The sequence below is a fragment of the Mya arenaria genome, chromosome 15 (assembly GCF_026914265.1).
Source record: "Mya arenaria isolate MELC-2E11 chromosome 15, ASM2691426v1".
In the NCBI taxonomy this organism is placed as follows: domain Eukaryota; kingdom Metazoa; phylum Mollusca; class Bivalvia; order Myida; family Myidae; genus Mya; species Mya arenaria.
This window is the reverse complement of record NC_069136.1, coordinates 11,959,555-11,973,727: the sequence shown is the minus strand read 5'-3', so window position 1 is coordinate 11,973,727 and position 14,173 is coordinate 11,959,555. Positions and strand designations below refer to the sequence as shown.

At 33.3% G+C, this 14,173-nt stretch overlaps 1 protein-coding gene across 9 annotated transcripts in view; it reads right to left on the bottom strand.

The window, feature by feature from the left end:
* LOC128219614 (uncharacterized) overlaps window positions 1-12,131 on the bottom strand; it is a 41,903-nt gene extending 29,772 nt beyond the window's left edge. For 3 of the 9 annotated variants that reach the window (XM_052927474.1, XM_052927477.1, XM_052927482.1), the window contains exons 1-4: window positions 11,996-12,131; window positions 7,973-8,046; window positions 3,397-3,720; window positions 2,459-2,578 (exon numbers count right to left, since the gene is read on the bottom strand). In XM_052927474.1, coding sequence (XP_052783434.1) covers window positions 2,459-2,578; window positions 3,397-3,720; window positions 7,973-8,018 — 490 coding nt within the window. In that variant the 5' untranslated portion in view covers window positions 8,019-8,046; window positions 11,996-12,131. Of the gene's footprint in view, window positions 1-2,458; window positions 2,579-3,396; window positions 3,721-4,810; window positions 4,926-7,972; window positions 8,047-10,691; window positions 10,789-11,345; window positions 11,470-11,995 lie in introns of all 9 variants that reach the window. The other 6 variants (XM_052927480.1, XM_052927476.1, XM_052927475.1 and 3 more) reach the window with 6 other exon arrangements.
* Window positions 12,132-14,173: the final 2,042 nt, after the last annotated feature.

Below are 14,173 nucleotides of genomic sequence, written 5' to 3'. Positions count from 1 at the left end.
TTACAATTGGCGAAAAATTAGGAAATTCAACGAAAAAGTAGGGATTTTTAAGGATATTTTAGGGCTGCTGGATTGCCTGTGACATAAAACTGTATAACATATTGCAGGCATGTGCTGATCTCGAATATATAAAATCAATACCAGAAAAGCCGCAATTTGCGATAAAATCAGTTTTTTAATAAATTGGTAATCAGAACTGGTAGCCAATTAATTTCTTGTGTAAGTTAGGAAAACGTAGCAGCCTAAAGTAATTGGGTAAAAACCATTTATCTACTTCAAGTTACAGTGACCTTTACCTCAACCCCTCAAAAGCAATCCCAAAACTAAGCTCTTCACATTAGCTTTAACAACTTGCATTACTTTACATTAATTTCAACTAAAAACTAACACAATTGGGCGGAAACCATTTTTGTATTTTTATTAACAGTGACCTTGACCTTCACCTGGACCCCTTTAAAGGGAATCCCAAGCTATCTCTTTATATAAGCTACCTACACAACAACTTTCATTGCTATCAATCAATTCTAACTTAAGTTATTGGGCGGAATGTGTTTTACTTTTAGTAACAGTGACCTTGACCTTGACTTGCCCCTCCATAAAACTCTTCACATAAAATACCAACAAACCAACTTTCACTACTATCAATCAATTCTTATAAAACATATTGGGAAGAAACCATTTTCAATTTTTAAAAACAGTGCGCTTAACCGTGATCTAGCCCCCCTGAAAAGCAATCCCATACTAGCCCTCACGTAAACTACCTTCAGACCAACTTTCATCAGTTTCTATCAGTTCTTACTGATGTAATTGGGCGGAAACTTTTTTCTATTTTAGAAACAGTAACTTTGACCTTGACCTGGCTCCCCTTAAAAGTAATCCCAAGCTAGCGCTCAAATAAGCTATCTACACACCAACTTTTATAACTATCCATCAAGTTCAACTTACTTTATTGGTAGGAAGCATTTTTCTATTTCTAATACCAGAGACCTTGACCGTGATCTGGCACCTCTCAAAAGCAATTCCAAGCTAGCTATTCATAAAGGCTACCTACAGACTAACTTTCATCATTTTCTTACTTAAGTAATTTGGCGAAACCTTTTTTTCAATTTTAATTACAATGACCTTGACATTGACCTGGTAGTTACCTACTCACCAACTTTCACCATTTACCATCCATTCTTATTTATAAAGTTATTTAGTTGGCGGAATCCATTTTTCTATTTTTAGAAACAGTGACCTTGACAAGAGCTGCAACAATTCACTTAAAGCTCGATTTGATTCTATTAGATATCTATATCAAACATATTGATTCGATTATTTTCGATTTGATTAATGTTTTACTTATTGCTGCTATTTAATATTAAGTTTTATATTTAAAGGTTGTTTAATCATTGCAATAATATTATGAAAAACTAGGACAGTGTTTCATCAAGAACAATTTATGATAAACAAAACTTTCTGTTTTTTTTTGTATAAATAGGAAAAAAACCACACACTTAAAACAGAAACTATTTGTTGATCAAATTAAAATGAATAAAAAACTTGACATGTATGGTTTTGTTATTCATTTAAATTTTATTATTTTAAAGTTTCTGTTATAAATGTGTTGTGTTTTTCTGTACATGTCCAATTTAACGATTTGACAGACTTTAATTTTGAACACATCGATGGAGTGTTTCCTTTTCAAATGCTGCATGAGATTAGTCGAGCTGCAGGACTTTGGATAACTAACGTCGTCAAAATCAATTTTATATGTTGCTGTTTGTATCAATCCATTGCGGACCCCGAAATGTGCCCACTCTGTTGATTTTAGTTTTTAAGGAACATCTTTGTATGAGGGAGACGCCATGTTACTAGGCTAGAAAGAATGAAACTCTATTATTGATTGGATGCCAGATTAATTTTTAACCAATCACACGCCGCGTAGCAAAATTTAACATGTTTAGAATGCGAGTACAATGGGTCATTTTGTAGCATGCATGTCTAATAAGTGGATCAAATTTAATTTTGGGATTTCTGTATCAAATCGAATGAGGGGAATTTTAAACCGGTTTTTCGATGCATCTGACCAAATTGTTGCAACCCCCCTCAAAAGCAATCCTCATCTAGCTATTCAATCAGTCGTTAAGCTATCAAACAGTATTCTATATATATCAACGACCACGATTTATTTTATCACATATTTTATCGTTATGTTTGATATGGAATGGTCCGAGGATATATTTAGAAATTAATTCAGCTGCAAAATTACGCTAATAGAGGTCAAAAGGATCAGGACAATGTTACTAAGTAATACCCTTTAAGATTTAACATCCATAAATATTCTTAACAGCAAAGTAACTATTTTTCCCCAAAACGGATCAACTATATATATTAGTTTCTGTGGACTTTGAAACATATTGAGACATTAATTACATTCATTTCAAAGACAGACACACACTTATTTCTCAATACTTACCACAACCATTGTCTTTATATTTGTAACCATAGTTGCACATGCAGGTTGAATGGCCAGAGCAGCTCATACTGGTAGAGGGAGAACATTGTCCACATGTTCCACAGCTATCTCCATAGGACACTAAAACAATGAAAGACTTAAGACACTATCTAGATAAATTTGACTATTTTTCAATGATCATTTTCAAGCAATTTAATTCATAAACTCAGTTAAAGGACCTCTTTGTCGCTAGTATCAATAATTGGCACACAGTGAATCCCTTTATTAGCAATTCCATTATGGGTATGCTATGATATGTTGGGCCATATTGCTTCCAGTGGAGGATTGTTGATTTGTACCACAAAATTCGTTTATAAAGAGCATCACGAATGTTTAATTTTATAGAAAATAAGACAGATAAATATAATTATTTTGTTGCCAATCCGGAACATGTTTTTTAAAAAAAAATCTAAGGTGGTTGGATTATTGATACAGTACTTTGAATATCATTTCAGTATGTTTGGCATGTGAGTCATTATAAATCTTATCTTACTTATTTTTAATGTCAGATCCATATATCATTTAATTGTTTAATATCGTTTAAAATAAGCTCATAATGCTTTTAACTGATCATTCATAACCTTATGTTTATTAAATAAAACACAAATCTACAATAATTAAACATTTACGTCAGTTGTCTAAAGAGAAGGAAATATATCACAAATGACTATCAAGTTTACATGTATAGATCTGACATGTACTTCATAGCCCACTCATGTTATCCTACAATCAACTGTGTTGAAATTATGTATTTAATGAACGCCTTTATAATGTTTATAGGGTAACATCTTTTTCAAAACCCGCTAGGAAATATGCACTGATTTTGTCAGTCAAGTTTTCTTAATCTTTATCTGCACAGGGAGTGTGCCTTATATACTTTTACTGAATAACACACTTACATTTATGCCCCACTGTTGTTGTATCCCTAACTCTGGCGTCTGATTTTTTCAGGCAGGTGTATTCTCCACAATTGCTAGCAGCAAAACTGTTTATGGTAAACGTCAAAAGGTTATATCCTATTGGAGATTCATCAAATGACACTGAATATAATGTTTCGTTTGAAACAGCACAAATAGTCCCTCCAAACAGATTACAGTTTCCAATAGCCTGTCCAGCAAAGTATATTTCTATAGCCACTTCCTCTGTGTCGATGCAGGTCATTGCTACCTTATCGTCAATTTCCACTAAAGAATTATCAGTTGTTAATGTGATGGTACCAGCTACTGAAATAGATACACATACTCTACTTTTTTATTTCTTAGAAATACACATGTAGCAATTATGTTTTACCTAGAAAACACCAAAAGTTATATTTCACAAGAGTCTTTGAATTATTATTAACCCTTGTATTTCATTGACTAGAATTCTGCAAATTGAATGTGTTGCCTGTTGGGTTCGGCAGAGCTCATATGTTTTCTATTAAAGGTAACCATGACCTTGACCAATGAGATATTGACCCCCAAATCAATAGATTATTAACTGACCATGACAAATGTGCATACCAAGGTTGAAGACTCTTCACCAAGTCGATCAAAGAAAAAAGATTGTAAACGATAGCCCAAAGGTTACCTCTTGACCATGACCTGAATGTACATATATGCCGTACATTTTCAGTCAACTAATAAAGTAATTTTAACTAATAAAAACATAATTTAAATTATTCTATGAAGCTTTAAATAAATATACAGTAAATCTGCAATTTCAAGCAAGCAATTTCTAGAGATATGCAGATTGGTCAAGTCCCGACATTTATTGACCTTCTTTTTTATATTAAATAAACTGACAATAAATTGAAACTTAAATAAGTCAAGTACTCAAACACTACTGCCCGTCCGAAATACACAAATCATACACAAAAGCTTATGATGAACATGAGGTCATGATTTCACACCTTTTCCCGAAAGGGTGTTCCAAATATATATAGCCCGGAATTACCATAACTAGGTTTTCCCATGCCGGTACAAATAAAAGGTGAATTTCGAGATATTGAAATTCATGTAACGGTCCAATGACTCTATTGTTTCCGAAGTAACGTGTGTATATTACAACGGTTTAAATTTGTTTGTACCGGAGGATTAGGTAGGAAAAACCAGAATTTCTATAATTCCGGGCTTAAACTATTAAACAAACAATTGATATAAATTTCGTAACTTGTAAGAAATGCAATGATAGTTGAAAAGAAAATTAATAAGGTGTGAAAACCGATTATCAAAGTTTACGCACGAACAATATTAAATTGATATGGACATTAAAGTAGCAAGCATTAGAATGTTCAAGTACTGAACTGTCAAGTTCAGTAGTTCATATTCTCACTTTCTCGCTGTCTGGTCGCATCATTCTCCACGCACATCTTTTCACTGGAAAGAAGCGCACAAAGCAAAAACTAGACGTGAAGACCACAGACGTCAATTTCAATGCAATCATGGAACTGGAAAAGGAGATGATTCATAGTCAAATGCCCCCTATTCACATGGCTTAAGAATGCAACAGCCTTTCAAAGAAGACATCCAGAAGCAACAGAAGTCTCTGACGATGCGTTTACGGATCAACTACTTTCATTGGACTACGAAGATGCACATTTCGAGGACTTTGATTTCACCTCAGCAAAAACTATGTTTTGCGTTTTCTGTCTCTAACAAAATGATCAATATTTAACACCACGACCTCCAAGTGTTGCTCAGGTATACTGATTAGTTTCAATTTCAGTTACGATTGCATTTTAATTTTGATCAATCTTAACGGTTACGGACATATATAATTTCGGATGTCATGTCAGTTAATATTTTTAAATAAGTTCTGGTCAGTTTTGTCATTGCAACATCGTCGATAGTTACTTTGCAGTGCATCAGTTAAAAACCTCTGACATTTAAAGAACAAAAAACACTTTAAAAATCTTACTTGATTTTCATTTTTTTTAAATGTCCTTAAACCTTCGCTTGGATAATACATTGTTGTGAGAGCCATGTTGTTGTTAAAGGGATTTGATTTATCTTGCTTTTTGTTAACAATTATCTAGTTTAAATTTGCAGAATGGAGTGTACTACTCTAAAGACAATATCAGAGAAATAGATGTCAAGAACAAAGGCGATGGGATCATCGAAATATACCCTGGCTGACAACTGTATTGATGAAGATACTTTATTTCGCAAATACCTTTCTAAAGAGCAGATGAATGCTCCCAGCTTTGTACTGTGTGAAATGCACATCTTTCAATATACAGTGACAAAAATAAACTAATAAGGTCCTATATCTGAGTAAACTCGCCAAAAGTTCATGGTTTTTATTTCATCAATTTTTCCATTAAAATGTCAAAAGGTCACTAAAATGGGGTGAAATGGCATCATATATGTCTTAAATCAATTTCTTCTATGGGGCTTTGCCCCCTAGACCACCCATATGGGCTCTGTCCCTTAACCCGGTCAGGGACTTGTGGCCGCCAGACCCCCGACTCATTTTCAGGATTGAAGATTTGGATGTTGACATCCCGGCATTGAGCAGGCTGGACAGGTTTAAAGCGGAGTGCCATCTAATTCCGGGGCGAATGCGATAAATCGAACAGCGTGGATTAGAAAGAAAAGGCGATGGAAGACTGGAATCTTAACCTCAAAACAATGCTAAAACATATTTAAAGATGAATGATAAATAAAAGAAGTTTGTCAGACATTAGGCGCCATGTTGTCAGGAATATTTGGTCAATTGAATTAAATATGCATGGACCAAAATCCAGCCAGTTTATCATTTCACATTTTCTTTGCCTATAAGATAGTTTTAGATTATGAATAATGTTCATTCAAAGTTTGAGGCTAGGTGTGGCATTCTCGAGTTATCAATCAGAGATGGTTTTCACATTGAATGTCACTGTGACCTTGACCTTTGAGCCAATGATCCTAAAGTCAATAGGGATCATCTTTTGGTCATGGCTAATTACCCCTATGTCAAGTTTGAGGACCATAGTCTAGGCATTGTCTAGTTATCACTTGAACAAGCTTTTCACGTTCAAGGTCACTGTGACCTTAACCTTTTATCTGATGGGGGGAATAATAAGGTATAATACTACTAGACGACTTTAAACTTTGAAAATAAAGTATTTCATAATAGAGGACTTAAATTAAATTTTTGGGTAGTTTGACTTATCGAGTACCTCAAGATTTGAGGTAGAGACCCTGTGTCCTCGTGTTATCGCAGTTTTATACCCTGTGTAATACGCACTTTTATGCCCCTGAAATCAATTTAAAAAAAATCCTGCATCCTATTTACAGTATAAGGCTTCAGACATTTTGTCCATATTTTTTTTGCTGAATTTGCATTAATAGAGAAATACATGAAAGAAAAGCTGTTTGTTTATTTACTTTAAACCTCAAAGGGAGGTAATTCACATTGATTTATGAATTTATTTGTATCGGACGTGGAAAATCGGGTATGGTTAGTATCATTAAGGTGAGTACAAGTAAATGTAGTTAATTATTTTAAAGATTTGATATTGTTTGATAGATTTTACGTAGTATGATTCTGCATTAAAATAATACTACATCAAACATACGTTACAGTACTGTGAAGTGGCATCTGATTGCGCACTATTCATGTGCGAAGGTGTGAAAATCTTCCTCTGCCTTGCTATAATAACAAACTTATAGCATAAACTGTTGTGACGGCAGTGTTGTTCGTCACATTACACGACATGTTTGTAATACCTACCTGAAGGTGTTGACATATTAAGATCATTTACGTTCAATATGCAGTTGTTACTTTTACAATTCGCTGTGACAACACAAACTTTTAGGGTTTCCACGAGAGCGACATCTGGATTGTTATTATTGTTATTTTGATATGTTTTATTATCTATGAACAGAACATTTGCTGTGATATTTATTAGCCTTTGCCATTTTCACAGTTCAATAAAATTCGTAAAAAAGACGATCGAATACTGCTGATTTTGATATTTTATCACTGCGTCCTGTCCTGTCTGTAGTTTTCATTTCTTACCCAATTTTGTGCGGGATTTTTTGATTGAAGACAACTAATTTCTTTTTGTGAAAGAGTATCTCTTTAGGAATCTTTGTACTTTACTTTGTCGGCATCTTTAATTTTGTGAATAATCCGAGTGAATTAATTTGATTTAACAGGCGCATACCTACACTTCAATTTATTAGTCTTCATTATACATTCTTGTTGATGACTGGAAAACAAGAAGGCGCTGCAAGTTCCTTTCTACTGAAGTAACTTAACGTGACATGCATATGCAATATCATGATGCAGATGCAGGGCTAACATTGCTGCGCCCCTGATTATAAAGTCCTTCAAAATATATTGATCGGAAAGGAAAAGTGGGACGAAGCCTGCGTGCGCTGGCAGGCAAAGTAACCATAATGTGTTGCCATGCTTCACAGGCAAGGGTGGAACATTAAAGATGTTTATGCTCTGATAAGGTAAACTATATAATAAACAGTTAATCGAACCCCGTCATATGATACTAACCTTTCAGATGCATTAAGCATAATGGAAGCAAAAGCATTCTCATCATCTTTTCATCATTGCATCATTGTCATCTTCTGAAATTAGAGATGAAACACAATGACAAGCTGTTACACTCAGAGGCCCTATAATAATAATAATAATAATAATAATAATCATAATAATAATAATAATAATAATAATAATTATATTACTAATAATAATAATATTTTGATATTACCATAGCAAAGTTACACAAAGGTTTCAGAGTATTAAGCAACATAACTTAGTCCTGCAATATTTCATCTTTGATCACCCACGATTTCATGTCGATTTTTGTAACATATTTTATGTTCAGTAACAATTAAGCAATTTGATTGCTTTCTTAACATGAATGTGAACTGAAGCAATTTGTGTCTTGTCTCTGACTTGACAATTGCATTCAACCTGGGCATTTTGGTTAAAATCTATAAACTTTACACTAAAATATCATTATAAGAGAAGGAAAATACAAATTACTATTTTTGCAGCCACGTTTTTACACTAACTTGACATGAATCACTTGAAAAAAGAAATTGTACTTGGAAAATTTAACTGCGAGGTATTTTTCGTTTTAAACGGTGCTTTCCACATTTATAAACATTTATAAACATTTGTCCAACTGGGGCAACTCTAAATTCCTTCAAGAACTTTTTTGTGCTTTTTTGTGTGTTTATGTGAACATTAAATAAAAATTGATTAGGGTAATTGAACCGAAGGGGTATGATTGTTTGTGAAATATAAATTGCAAACACTTAACTAACCAGTCAAATATATGCCAGCTGCAGTTTCTGCATTTTAGTCGATGCTTACAAATCTGCATCAAAACCTCACTTTAACTCATATAGACTCGATACTACATTGTTAAACATCTGTCACATTGAGAGAGCATTAAGCTAGTCCCCGGCTGATTGAAAATTTCGGTAAAACGTGCATGGATCTCAATAAAAAAACACAAAACATTCAGTAATTAGTGATATACAGACTTGATGAAAATATTTACTAAAAAACGCTTACATGCAAAACCTTAACCAGAATTTCTATATCGAATAATAAAGGGTCATAACTTGCATTATATGCAAAATGGAATTATCGAATATGATTAATTAAGTAGGTAAAATGATTGAAAAGCCTTGAATTAAACTTCAATGCAATGAAGTCACAAGTTGCTGGGATGTTGGCTTTAGTGTGCTAATATAAGAAAACATATAAATTAGAATTTGTTATTCGAATAAAAAGGACCATAATTTGCATAAAACAATATATAGTTATAAAGGTATCTTATTTTATTAATAAAGTACGTCAGATGGTTGGTATAACACTTGTATAAAGTTTTAATGCAATACATGAAGTAAATAAACTGCTGATAAATTGACATAAATGTGCTTACATGCAAAACCTTAACTGACGTCAGGGTCACTTTTCGAAGAATTAGGAGAATTTCCGCTATACTTACAAATGTATTACTACTCTGACATACTAGTAATAAGTATAGCTCTCGTTATTCTTCGAATTGACACGCTTAAAGTGATGGCTTGAACATAAATTAACTAAAAAGGATAATAAGAATAATACTTAACAGAAAAGTGGGTATTTTGACTTCGAAATGACCTTTACCTTGAATATTTCAATGTAATCAATTTGAAATACATTATGAGAGGAAGTAGTATCCATGAACGTCAATATTTACTCTCCTTTATTGAACGACAATTGCCATATCCAAACATCACAATTTTACTGAATTGGCCAATGATTTTATGATTACCATCTTTGATGCCGTCTTGAATTGCTCTGTTCAAACCAGCGTTGGTTATTTATGCAATTAGTTCCATAATTTACTGCAGACTTTGCTTAACATTTAAGAATGCAACATAACTATAATGTTCCAGTTTTGTAGCCACCCTACTCCTTAAAGCCACTGATTGTCACCAAACTGCAAGACTGCTATTTATTTCTTCCTTAAACGAACTAGCATTGTACTTGTAACTGGTTGACAGTCCAAACCCAAACAGTACACAAATCCAGAACACCTGTTAAAATTACGCTTAATTATGCTGACCAATAATTTGATGATCTAGATCAATACAGACGCGCTTATGTTTTGTGACCAACAATTAGTTGTCAGGTAATGCATCTGAAAACACATATTCTATCATTTTTTACTCCATGATATCGAAATGGCAGAATAAAAATAATATAATAATAGCATAAAAAGGCATTTTGATTCGAACCCAACCGGTAAGGTCAAGAAAAAAGTAGAAAACAACAGATAGACCACACGGCCACTAGGACTTAAACAAAAGTGGTGGATATGTTAACCTCTTAAAGCTGCACTCTCACAGATTGAACATTTTGACGACTTTTTTGTCATTGAACGAGAGAATGTTTGCGAAAATGCATGGAAACCAGTTATATAAGACTGCTGACAAAAAATAGATGGCAGGTTTTTATATCTGAGATTAAAAAATGATGTTTTATGCATTTTTCTTGGTTACTAACACGATTAAAAATTGTGGTAATCAAAGACGATATTTGAGCAAATAATAACATTTGCTAAAGGGTTCCAGCTTTTGGTATTTTTATTTTAACACTCTTTATGGTTTGCCAGACTTTATTTCGTAATTAAAAAAGTGTTTTTTACAAACCATGATCGAGTTACTTTAAGCATTACTTGGAAAGTTTTGTTGAGTATTTTATCTAAAACCTTGCTCTTATCCACTTAATGGTCAAACTGTAACACATGGATGAATACGACGTCACAGGGGTCGTGTTTATCTTTGAGGCCTTGCAGTTATGTTGACCTACAATTACAACAAATCATGCTTTACATTTGCGAATTACATGTTTTTGAAATATCTTTCGAGTAAACAGAATAAAACTTGACATTTAAGTGGTAAACTAAGATATTGCATCGTTAATAAGCATAATTTCATATACATGTACGTTTGCGAGGGTGATTTTTGGCAGGTTATTACCAAACTTTTTTTTCATTTAAGTTTGTTTTCATTTGAGTTCAGACTAAAAACGCTCATCTGTTTCTACATTATTTTTGTCAAAATATAGCAAAACATTTTAGAATGTTGAATTATTTTAAAACAATCATGATCTTTTTAAAGATGCAATCTTACTACCAAACAAAATGTACCACAATGAATAAAATTGTTTTAAGTTACCGAAAAGGATGAAAAAACAATCATGATCTTTTTAAAGATGCAATCTTACTACCAAACAAAATGTACCACAATGAATAAAATTGTTTTAAGTTACCGAAAAGGATGAATACATATCGAAAACAATGGTTTTTATGAAGGATATCGAGTTAAATTTTAAAGAAAGGTGCAGAAAACGTTTTTTCTACCTTATGAGACAATAGTTTATCACTGTAAATCTTTCAGCACTCAGTAAATGTGTGATTCGATGCGCGCCAAGACCGATTGAGGTTCAAAACTTTTAGAAGCCCTAGCTTGGTAAATATTGAATCTCTATAATATAAATAAAATAAAAATATTTTTATAAACATTTGGTCCTTTAGATGACTTTTGCACTGTGGAATATATCCGTTTTCACAAAAAATGTGAGCAAATAACAATAATAACATTGCAACTGAGTCCATTCTTGATTTATTGAGTGATGAAAATTATTCAAATAATGTATTTGTTTTTAATGCAAACCCGCATGTAACTTATTTACAATTTAAAAAAAAATAAAAAAATATTAAGAACAGTTTGCTATTTTAATTTCCGAAATTAAACTTTCTTAATTGGCAATACACATACATTTCTGAGTAATAATTGTACGTTGAAGGATTATTTATAAGGATTAGAAGAAGCCCGTATGACACGTTTTTGATTTTAGGCTAGGTCCTAGTCATTATAAAATGCCCTCCAGGCTTCTTTTTTTAAATGATGTTTTGATTGACATCAAAAATCAAAAACATGTTCAAAATGCAGAATTTGGTCGCATGCTTTAAAGAGTATTCCAATAAAAACAAAAAAAAGAACACAATACCTGTTAAATGTAAGCCTTTTTACACTAATTTCAGTATATATCATGAAATAAAATAGTCATGTTCCGATTTGTTTACATGACGTGCATTTACAAACACCATATAAAATCACCAAACACCATTGTTCTTGTCATAACTGTTTCTAATCTTGAAATCCTATTTACATCCTCATTTTCCGGAAATCGCTACTTACGCGTACAGTGTTTAAGTGGCGTGAGACCACAGTTATTTTTACTATATGTTTCATATAGACACTAACCTGACTTTTTACTTTAAAACAGTCCCAGTTGAAAAACAAGTAACTGACTGCTGTAGAACAATCCATGACACAAAATTAAATCATAAGAAAACATAGGGTTGATCATTGCGTTTTTTTCTTCACAAAATTGAATAGTAATACATGGCCCTGAGACGGAACCTATCGAAGTTTTTAAGTAGTCCTAGCTATTTTTCTGTCTTGCATTACAATGTTCAAAGTCTAGTACCGAAATTGGACTTACTGTCCAGTGAACTTTGCTCTTTCGATATACTTACATTTTCTGAAACTTGGCTTTCTGACGTCATCTCTGATGATGACATCATCATAAATGGTTTTTCTAGACCAGTTCGTAGAGATCGGCATGGAGGTTCGTACGGTGGTGTTGTCGCTTATATTAAAGATGGTATTAGATTTGTCCGAAGAAATGATCTTGAGTTATTTGATGTTGAATGTCTCCGGTTAGAAGTCAAGATCAGAAGAACAAAAAGTTTACTTGTTGGCGTTTTCTATTGCCCTCCAAACTCCAGTTACAACTATTATAAACTCATTGAGGATTCAATTGGGCTTGCGAGAGAAAGCGGGATCGATGATATTATTATAACTGGCGACTTCAATGTCAACACACTTCATGATGTTTCTGGTCGTAAAATACAATCATTGTCTCAAAAATTTGAACTTAGGCAAATCATTTCGGAGCCAACGCATTTTACCGAACATTTGTCGTCGATTATCGACCTTTTATTTGTATCCAATCAAAACTCTCTAGTTCATAGTGGTGTCAGTGATCCATTAATCGACCATAACATTCGTTTTCATTGTCCTATATTTGGAATATTCAGATATCATAAACCAGTTAAAAAAATAATTCGACGTCTTATATGGAAATACGACAATGGTGATTATGAATCATTACGACAGAAACTATCGGATGTTGATTGGTCAACTGTGAAGTGTAATAATGTTAATGACTTTACTTCAAATCTTACAAAAACCATCACTGATATTGCTAGCTGTTGTATTCCAAGCAAGATTGTTCATGTTAATCATAAAGATCCCCCATGGATGAATGCTGATATTAAATTAAAATTCGAAAACGCAAAAGGGCGTTCAGAAAGGCTATGTCCAGTAATAATCCAGTACACTGGTTAAAGTTCCGTGGTCTTAGAAATGAAGTTGTTGCTCTGATTCGTCGGTCCAGATCCTTGTATTTTGATAATCTTGCTTCCAAACTCAAATCCAGCGAAATTAGTTCGAAAGATTGGTGGAAAACTCTTAAATCCTTCATTAGTCCGGATACATCCAACGCTATTCCTCCACTCCTTAACCCAGCTGATGGAGAACTAAAGACAGACGAACAAGATAAGGCCGATATTCTGAACGATTGTTTTGTTCGTCAAACATACATTGACGACTCCAGTCAAACTTTGCCTCTGCTTGATTCAAATCCTACTCATGATATTCTTAATAACATCCACATTACGCCATCTGAAGTAAAATATGCGATAAGTTGCCTGGTTGTGGGTAAAGAATCTGGTCCTGACGGAGTAAGCAATCGCATTCTTCTCGAAGCCTCTGCTCAACTCAGTCAGCCTTTGTGTGATCTGTTTAATGATTCATTAAATACTTCTATTATGCCGTCAAGTTGGAAGTGTTCAAATGTTTGTGCAATTTTCAAAAAGGGTGATCCTTCAGACCCATCAAATTATCGCCCAATATCACTCCTAAATATTATGGAAAAGGTCTTTGAACGGATTATATTTAAACATGTCTTTAACTTTCTCCGTGATACTCACTTCTCAACATGTTTTCAATCCGGTTTTATGCCCGGTGACTCTGCCGTTAATCAACTAACATATATCTAGTAATAATGTAGCACATGGATTTTCCATATCCAGTTTGCAGCAAAGCAGTCACATCTCTG